The sequence below is a fragment of the Calliphora vicina genome, chromosome 1 (assembly GCF_958450345.1).
Source record: "Calliphora vicina chromosome 1, idCalVici1.1, whole genome shotgun sequence".
Lineage (NCBI taxonomy): Eukaryota > Metazoa > Arthropoda > Insecta > Diptera > Calliphoridae > Calliphora > Calliphora vicina.
In genome coordinates, this window is record NC_088780.1 from 35,455,385 (window position 1) to 35,464,949 (window position 9,565).

The window sequence follows — 9,565 nt, forward strand, 5'->3', positions numbered from 1 at the left end:
TTCAACATCTAGGTTAACCTAGATTGGATTCTTTTGCGATATCTTGTCATGGTTGAAGTCGGTGTAATTGTATAAATGATGAATTGTCCACATGGGGTGCGATGATGGACAAGGCGATTGGCGTTCCTCTTCTAAACTGTAAAATACTTGTTCTGCTGAAGCTGTTTAACCTTTCTCTGACTAGGTGTTGCAATGAAACCAATTGTGTTATTGTTAGGACGAATTTAATTGCAGGATTCCGAAGCGTACTGATAAGGTTAGTGGTATCAACTATTAGAGAACTCTATATTATCGGAAGACATGCTATGATAATAGGTCTACTGTACAATGACTGTTGTAGAAGCTGTCATAATGAAGAAGGTGTCTCAATTACTCTCGTTCTTGGAGCAAATCTCAAATATTAATCATGGATACCTTTAATATTTTACCAGAGAATCTGGTTGTTATGAAGACTCCCGATTGAGGGATCAGTTTTTCTTGGATCGAAGTGAGCTGCTTTAAAGAGCGGCTGTTCACGCAATGTAGCCTAACCTTTTAATTAAACGTTAAATTGGAAAAGTAAGATCGATTTTTATCACTAATATTTCAGAAAAAATTTATATTTTAAACGAAATACTCAAAGCACTTAAAATCGTCGATATCTTTGGAAATAAGCTTTTAAGGAGTACAATTAGAGATGCTAATCGGGACTGATTTTTGAAAATCTATTTGTTTTGTAAGTTGCAAATCTACATTATAACTTGGTTTCGTTATTGTTATTTGGGTTTTTTACATTTATTAATAATATTTTTTAGCCTTTGAGCAATCGAAATATTTTCATCAATTTCGTTTGAAGAGGATTTAAATTGAGTTTTGTTAGATAACTTACAAAAAAATATGAAGAATTGATTTTCCAGAGCCCCACTCTAGGAAAACCAAAAATACCGCTTTCCTTTATTAACTGTGTTGTGGCAGGAGTTGAGTTTAACAACTTTGCTGAACATCACTTTGCGATATTCGGGCATGTAGAAAATGCATAAAAAAGGCACACAAAAATTACAATTTCCCCTAATTATTTATGAAAAACGGGATTTGGAAAATCCCGGGATTTAAAATTAAAAAATCCCGGGCTTCGGGGTTTATGAAATCTCGAAAACCCCGGGATTTTCGATAACGGGATTCCCCGTTTGGCATCTCTAAGTACAATGTCCAACCTTCTCGATTGTGAAGCAGATGTCGATGATGAATTTTAGATGCATCAATTAATTCATCACTGAATACGGTTTGTTCATGGTGGAATTAATGCTTGTCGATTGAGGAACCAGCTGTTTGCAACCTGGATATAACAATGCGATCAGTCTTTGATGGACCCGAGCTGCTTTGAAGAATGGCTGTCCCATGGAACCTAATCTTGTAAGCAAGCCTTAAATCGAATAAAGAAGACCGATTTCTATCACTTATTTTTGACAAACTCCATCTTTTATATTTAGAAAACATATAAAATCTGGGATAAATCTGTTCGATCTGTTCGAGGAGTTCGATCTTGGATCGATCAAGAAATCTAAAATCATCGATTACTCATTCTGTGATCACTCATATTTGTGATAAAAAAAAATAGTTTATCATCAATTAAAATTATCTCTGTTACGAATTTCAGATCAGTCACACCAGCCAGTAAGATTTATTTCATTTCCTTTCCACTGTTCCATGTTATTGTTAATTTATTCATTTCACATACATTTTATTTTACTTATTGCCTCTTGTAAATAATCTGTAACCAGCTAAAGGATTTTTGTTTTAATACCAACAACAAAAGTATTATTATACGTACTTGAGTCCTGCACAATGGTTGTTTAACATGATTTGTTTTTTTTTTCAGTACAACAAAAAAAATAAAAGAAACCAAATGGGTGCTACCAAAACCAAGGTTTAGTTTTAAATTTCAGGATTAAATGGCATGTACATGAGTACATGTTGGGCTCATTATTCATGTTTTAAGCTTAAAGGTTTTAACCTTTAAACAAGTTAGTTTTAGATGTTTCCTTAAAAATATTTGTACCTTTTGCTTTAAAGACAAATGGAAATGTTAAATAAATATGTTTTTTTCATATTTTCTATATAATATTTTGCACATTTCTACATTTAAAACCAAAATTTCCTGTGGTGTTGTTATTTTTCCTGTAGATTTGTTTTAAACATGCAGGTACTACTGGTACCACCAACATCGTCATAAAAGTGTCTATTAGAAATTAAATTTTAAATTTTTTGTTAGAAGATAAATATTTGTTGGTAACTAAGTAATATTTAGTATGTCCTACTAAAAACAAAGCAAATAAATATTTTTAAATCTTTACTCTGGCCAACAACAGTCTTCTCTCATAATATTGTTTTATGTATTTTAATATTCTTTATGTTTATTTCTTGTTTAGTTTGGTTTTTATGGCTTTAGAATTGTTTTATGATTATGGTTGTGTTTCTAGCAAAGCCCTTTTTAAACATTAGCAGCAACAATAGTATTATTATTTTTTTTGTTCACATTTCATTCCATACGATATGTGCGCAGTTATTTTAGATTTTATATCTTTGTCTTCTGTTTAAGTTTTCTTTTACCTTTAAAGTAACATTTGCTCGTAACTGTTGGTTTTTATTTTTATGTAGCATCAGCTGTCTTTTGAAAAAACTCGCGTCTTTTTAGATTATTTTTACTTAGTAGAAGAACAAAGTAAACCCCAACCTTTTTTTTCAGAAAGTTATTTATTTTATGCTTTTTTATTAACATGTGTTAAATTTGTATTTCCTTTAGAACTCAAATATTTAATAGCTTAATAAATAAAAGGGAAGATTGCTACAATAAATGTATTGCTAACGATTAGTTGTATGAATATTTCTTTTAAATTACAAATTTCCATATCCGGTTTGTATACGTAATTTCCAGACTTAAATGTTAATTTTAATGTTTTAATTTTGAACCATTTTGTTTAAATTTCTATTCTTTTAAGATGGTTTTGGTCGCTTAGTGGGATGCGAGTGGGATATATATCAAAAATAATGTTTTGTAATTCAAGACATACAATTTTTGTGTTAAAACATTTATTTTGATAGATATCCCGAATCCCCCTAAACGACCAAAAACATATTAAAGGAATGGACCTAAGCTTTCTTTTGAGCAAAAAAAATTTTAAAAAAGGACCCGTATTGGAAAAAAATTTTAGATTTTTAAAAAAAATTTTAGATTTTTAAAAAAAATTCCAAAAATAGTATTTCTTGAGTTACAAAATTGTGAAAAAAATATGAACAAAGTTTTTGATTTTGCAAAAAAAATCAAAAATTGTATGTTTTGAGTTACAAAATATTTATTTTGATAGATATCACACTCGCATCCCACTAAGCGACCAAATAGGTCTTCAAGGAAAATATCTAACCTATATTTTTAAAAAAGGCCCATTTAAAAAAAAAAGTTTTTGATTTCGGAAGAAAAATATTAAAAATTTTTTATTTCTTTTTTATGTATTTTTTTTCGAAAGATTGAAGAAAGAGCTATCTAAACTATTTGGGACACATTTAGCTAAGAACAATAGGTAAATAAGTTACATGGATAAGAAAAAAAAACCCTTCTTGGCCAAAATTCGATTAACCGTTAATCGATTAATTGTGTTAACTGTTCGAATAATTTAAAATTGCCGATTTTCAAATAACAAATAAACCGATTAATTTGTGTCGATTAACGAATTTTTTTTTTCCAATATTTCGTTCTTATATACCAATCTAGCTGATTTTGGTTTGAATCCTTTTACAAATTCGGAAATACAAGTTTTGGAAAACTTATCTAAAACCTTAAACCTTAAAAGAGCATAATAAGGATTCTCCAACTTTAATTGAATTTGAGGGAGGGCCAACAATTATATTGCTAACGATTTAATTGAAAGCTTAAAGTCTAGACTTAATAATAAATAAAATATAGTTTTAAACACACTACTTTTATATTTTTACTCAGGAAGATTCTCTTCTAGCAATAGGTTTTTGAAGTCGATGAAGTGTTTATGTTTATTTTTAAAGTTTTTGTTCTTTTATTATTAAAATACATAAATAAGTATGGTTTTATTTTCAATTTAAAATTAACCGATTAAATCTAAACCCTGATTATTTGCTCGTTTAACCGATTAAACCAGAAACCCGATTAATTGAATACCCCAGTAAATATCCAACAAAAATTTTTCACAAAGCTTCTTCCAAGTGATGACTCAGCATACAAGGATCATGTATTCCATATGCGAAAGGGTAAGCCATAAAACAAATTTGCGGAAGATGGACAGTAAAGTGTCCCTTAGAATTAAATTTTTTTAAATGTTGAAACGGTACCCACCGAAAACTTTCGTGATGACCTAAAATACCACCAAAAAAATGTTTAGCTTGTTCTAAGAAGGACAACCCTTGCCGACTTTCGATTTAGTTTTGAGGTGCATTTACAAGGGGAAAAATGCATTTTTTGTCAGTTTTTTAATAAATTTAGCTATTAAGTAATTACTTTTGCAATTTAATTTAAAAGAATTGACATCGAAGAAATGAGATATAAAAGACAAAAATTGGTTAAAGTTATTAAAAAATCGACAGGCCACTACAACAAGAAATGTAGGAACAAAATTAACATATTTTGAGAAATATTAAAACAAAAGTTTATTCTTACTTAAAATATATCCATATTTACTTCTATATGAGTTTTTATCTTCATAGGATACAGTTAACCTATTCGCAGGTATAACCAAAAACATATATTTTTTTAACGGCAGTTTCAAAACTTCAATTTCAAATTTTTAAAAATTTTGTTAAACAAATTTCAGAATTTTTTGATCATCACATGGGGATTTATTTACAACATAATAGGGAATAAAAATGTGAAAAAAGTATGTCAATACCTCCTATAGTTTTTCCGTACCTGCGATTTAAATTTTACAATTTCGAGAAAAACTAATTTTTTGACCATATTTTGGCGAATGTGCTATATTTCCTTACTGTTATGAATTTTAAGTAAAACCTATTCAGAATATTATAGTCCAGATAATTCTAAATATACTCTGAAAGTTTTACTAAAATTGGAAAACGTTAAACCTTAAATCGTCAAGGTCAAAGATACAATTGTTCAATATTTGGAATTTCTCTTGGAAAGATAGCGAAATGTTGTATATTTTTGGGCCGATTTTGATGAAACTTAAGAAAAATATAAAATGAAGTCTAGTATTTACAAGAGCACTTAAGCACACAATAGGGATATTATCCATATTGTGTATATTAATGACTTAGTAATCCAGATATAGGTCAAAAATCGAGGTTGTCCTGGTTTTTTCTCAGCCATTTGTGGACCGATTTTCTGGATTTTAAATAACAACCCAGCCGGAGATATAGATGTATGAATCGTGTATGTAAGTTACTTGAGGGCTATGATTTGTTGTCCAAAAGCTCACTTGGCTACATCCAAAAATTAATCCCATTGCGATACCCAAATGGCAAGCATATATCAGTTACATCAATTGGAACTCGTTTTTTCCACTTTAAATCAACCAGGTTTATAATATAAACCCATTCCTAGCCTACCTGCTCCCTTCTTTTTGTTGCTACAAAAGTAGCAAATTTATCTCTTATGGTTCTTCCACGCATAAGCATGAGTAGTTGAACCATAGACCCCGTCTCATTTCATGCGTTCTTATGTGGTTTTCGAACTATAGACTCGAAGGAATCCATTCAGTAACCCAGATTTTGTCCTCACCGCGGAGTTTAAAGCCAGTTGTATCCACCGACTACCAATTAAACTTAGCTTTTGGCGAGGAACTTTAACCTCCTGTAGTCCTTCACCCAATTGGCAAAAGACAAAACGCTAATCGGTCTGTAGGATGATTCCAAAATCAAATACTTTCCTGGCTTCATCATCATTATAATTTTGGGAGATTTTCCTTCCAATCGTTTGGAAAAACACCTACAGATAAGATATTTTAATTTAAGATTGTCTTTTATTATTACTTAAATGTTCAGCGGAAACTATTGCTTTATCCTTTGCAGGTACCATCGGATTTTCTTATCGGACTTTGACCCTATACCGGTGGCTCAATGTTATTAGCTGCTTGAGTGCTTAGTACTGGTAAAACATTAAATATAGTTTCGATTTCTGCGATCCTCTTACGAATGAAGGGCTCTTTTTAGTTTCTATCTTGCAGTGGACAGCCTCTGCTTACTCGAGTAGGAGTCTATTAATTTCTGCATTAGAAATATACATTTTAGGTTTAGGAGAAATTTTGCACTTAGAGTGATTCAAGACCGAACAGACTAGAGACTTGAAGTCTCTGATACAATTTTGCCACAAGCCAGGAAACGATCTGCTAGTGTATTCAAAAAAATATGCCTTAGTGAGAGAAATTCGTGGGGGACAATATATTGAGCTTATTGTTAAATCTCCAACTCCGCATTTTAAGCGAATGGATGTTGCTTGCTATTTACAATTCAACCAGTAGCTTAGATGATACATATATAATAATTTTTTTGCAATCAGTATTACCTTGTGGTGTGGGCTATCATTTGGTCGAATGTCCCAATTAAACTTTTTTAATTCCTTCCTAAAATTACATATAAACACACTTCTCTTAATAAAATTTCTTTATTTTCTCCACAAAATACAATACATTTTCAACAATAAAACAAACCAAAGCACTTAAATATCCCACAGCCAATATAATAGCAGGAATTTCGAAATACTCCGCATCCAAAGGGGTCACATCATGGTATTCTGTTTTCAAAAAACGTATATAACCCAGACGAATACCATCCTCCTTAGAGCGCTCCTGAAGATGACGTATGATACCAGTGTCAAACATATACAGCATGTACTGATTAAACAAATCCATAAAAGGCCAATTATGTGGCATTGGTATGTTGGCCCACAAAGCTGACAAAGGTTTGGGCATCATTCTGAGACGCGGTCTTTGCAGAAATTTCTGTTGATACAAATAAAACTCAGCTTTGTCCTCAAAACTGATATAGGCGAAGTGGTTGTTCAGGGTGTTGCGCAATTCCACATACGAGGAAACATCTATCTTTACATAGTTATCCGAAATGGGTTCAAATGAATTGTACATGCTCAAAATTTCCATATCCGATTCGGTAATTAAAATAGAAATCTTACGTTCTTTCAGCTCCTCCAAAGAATTTATTTGAGGCTCAAAAACATTCGAAGTTAAGATGCTGGTGAGAAAAGTCATGTACAAGTTGGATAAAATAAAAGTGCAGGGTACGAATATGAAAAATATTAAATATTTCTGCAGACCCCAATGAACCGGCAGTTGTGGAATAATGTATAATAAAAATTTGATTGCTTTCATAAATTGAGAACTTAATTGCCACCTGCCCAATTTAAAGCGATTGATTAGGCTCAGCATAACAGTCGTGGATACTACCCCCAAAATCATCAAACACCAAATGTGCTGGTGAAAGGGATGTAGTAAATATTTGGACATGGGTAAATGCGGAGCAAATGGCACCAAGGCGTAGCCATAAATTATATAGATCGGAAAGGCAATGGCATAGGACTGTTCGTTCAAGGGCAAAAATTCACTGCATATATCCACAGTTTCGGTGAGTAGATATTTCAGACAATCTGCCATGCCACCCGATTTAAAATTCGGCATTACAATCCAATCAATCGAAAAATTGTAGTGCTGGGCAAAAATACTGACCAATTGAGGAGCTAAACCTTTGTACTCCAACTCATTGGCCTCGTTGTAGTAAACAAAAGAACGGGGAGGATTATTACCAGCACTGCTACGTATGGGATAGCCCTGGGCATCTTGTTTTGTTTTACGTCTCTGTATATATGTTGGAACTGATATTGTTTCTATTTCAACAATAGGAAATGCTGTAAACGTATAGAGTAGCTCCCCTTTAAAGTCACTTAGCAAGACATTAAAGAAACCTTCCTCCCAAGCGGTTCTAAAGAATTGTAACATTTCTTCACTCGTTTCTTCATCATCATCGTCTTCCTTAAAATCTCTTACAAACAAAACATCCGTTCGTGTCCAATGTTGCATTGCCTTGATAAAATGTTGCCAGTCCCATACATTTAAATATTCCTGCTTCATCACCACCACCAAAACATCAGCATTAAAATATTGCCTCAACTCAAGTTGGGAATCTTTTTGCAGCAAAAGTTTTGGCTGCTCCAAATCAGGCCATAAATTAAATTCTGATTCGGTTTCTATTTCGTTTGAAAACCACATTTCATTTTCTTTTGTTTCATAATTAAAAATTACCAAAGTTGTTGCATTGATGCCATAGTAGATTTCATTTATAAGTTTGATTAAATTTCCAGGTGGTTTGAATTCGTGTGCTACTGCCGTTGAATGAATATCAGCAATTGTCTGGATTAGCAGCAAAAGGAAATACTTTGAAATCTTCATGCTTTAATTGAGCGTTAACAAATGTAATTTTCTGCTGTCGGTTTGAGAGTTTTTATAGGGAAAAATAATATTTATTACGAGAACAAAGCCATAATAAATCTACATATGTATATAGATAGTTGTAAAGGTACAATTTTATATGAACTTTATTGTTGCATATTGTTTACAGTTTGGTGCTTTCCATAACTTGGTAAAAGCGCATCAAATTATAATTTATTTACTTAACAAAAAGTTCAAATGATTACATTTTAATGCCTTTTGGTTTCAATTTGTCATACTCTTCACTAATAGTTAAGAAATCTTAATATCTAGTTTTTTATAAAACATACTCTGCTTAACTGAATGCTGATTGTAGCTTTAGTAGAGCTAATAGAACGATGCTTCCAAAATTTGGAAATATGATTTCAAAAATTTGGTAGTCGAAAGCCAGAAGAATGGACGGACTCTTCTCCTACTGGACGAAGGAGGTAAAGCTTAATAATGGCATCGTTTTCGATAGGGTCCAAATTCCGATTGTGGTTCACAATCGGAACCACCCCAATATTTTGGGGGTTATCTGTGACGTTTCTTATTGGATTCGAGGAGTAATCCTAACATATTTCGTACTTAGAGTTCGCCCACCGGAAAACAAGAGTAGTTCTGGCATAATTGAGGTCAGAATGAAACTCCAGACATATTTCCTGCTGACAGTACCGTCCCCAATTTATGTCAAATGGATTTGTGAACTAACACAGTTGCAATAGCAGAATGCCTTTTGTTTTCAACTAAGAAAGTGATTCTGAGCCATTTGGATACTTTAAGATGCTGTTGGTATACATTCGAGTAATGAACGTTCGTTTAATCGAACAATTTCATACGAATAATTATACGAAGAATTTAAAAATTACCATTTTCGAATAACGAATAATTCGAAAAATTTTATGAAGAATAATCGAATAAATCCAAAACCAATTTTTTCTTAGAAACACTAAAAAATATATGATTTTGTGTCATCCTGAATTTTACTAAGAATCATAAATTGTAGAATCCAGATACGATGGCGTAATGCGAAAATATAATTGTGAAATATTGACAGAATCGCAATCATATATTAAGAACGCTTTACGTTAGTGAAACTGTTTTTGGTAAAATAAATAATACTGATAGAA

At 31.9% G+C, this 9,565-nt stretch overlaps 1 protein-coding gene across 1 annotated transcript; it reads right to left on the minus strand.

Moving 5' to 3' along the window:
* Positions 1-6,608: 6,608 nt before the first annotated feature.
* LOC135963436 (uncharacterized) lies at positions 6,609-8,417 on the minus strand. Its single transcript, XM_065515282.1, has one exon. It carries the CDS (start codon positions 8,415-8,417, stop codon positions 6,609-6,611), a length of 1,809 nt encoding a protein of 602 aa, XP_065371354.1.
* Between the last annotated feature and the right edge of the window lie 1,148 nt (positions 8,418-9,565).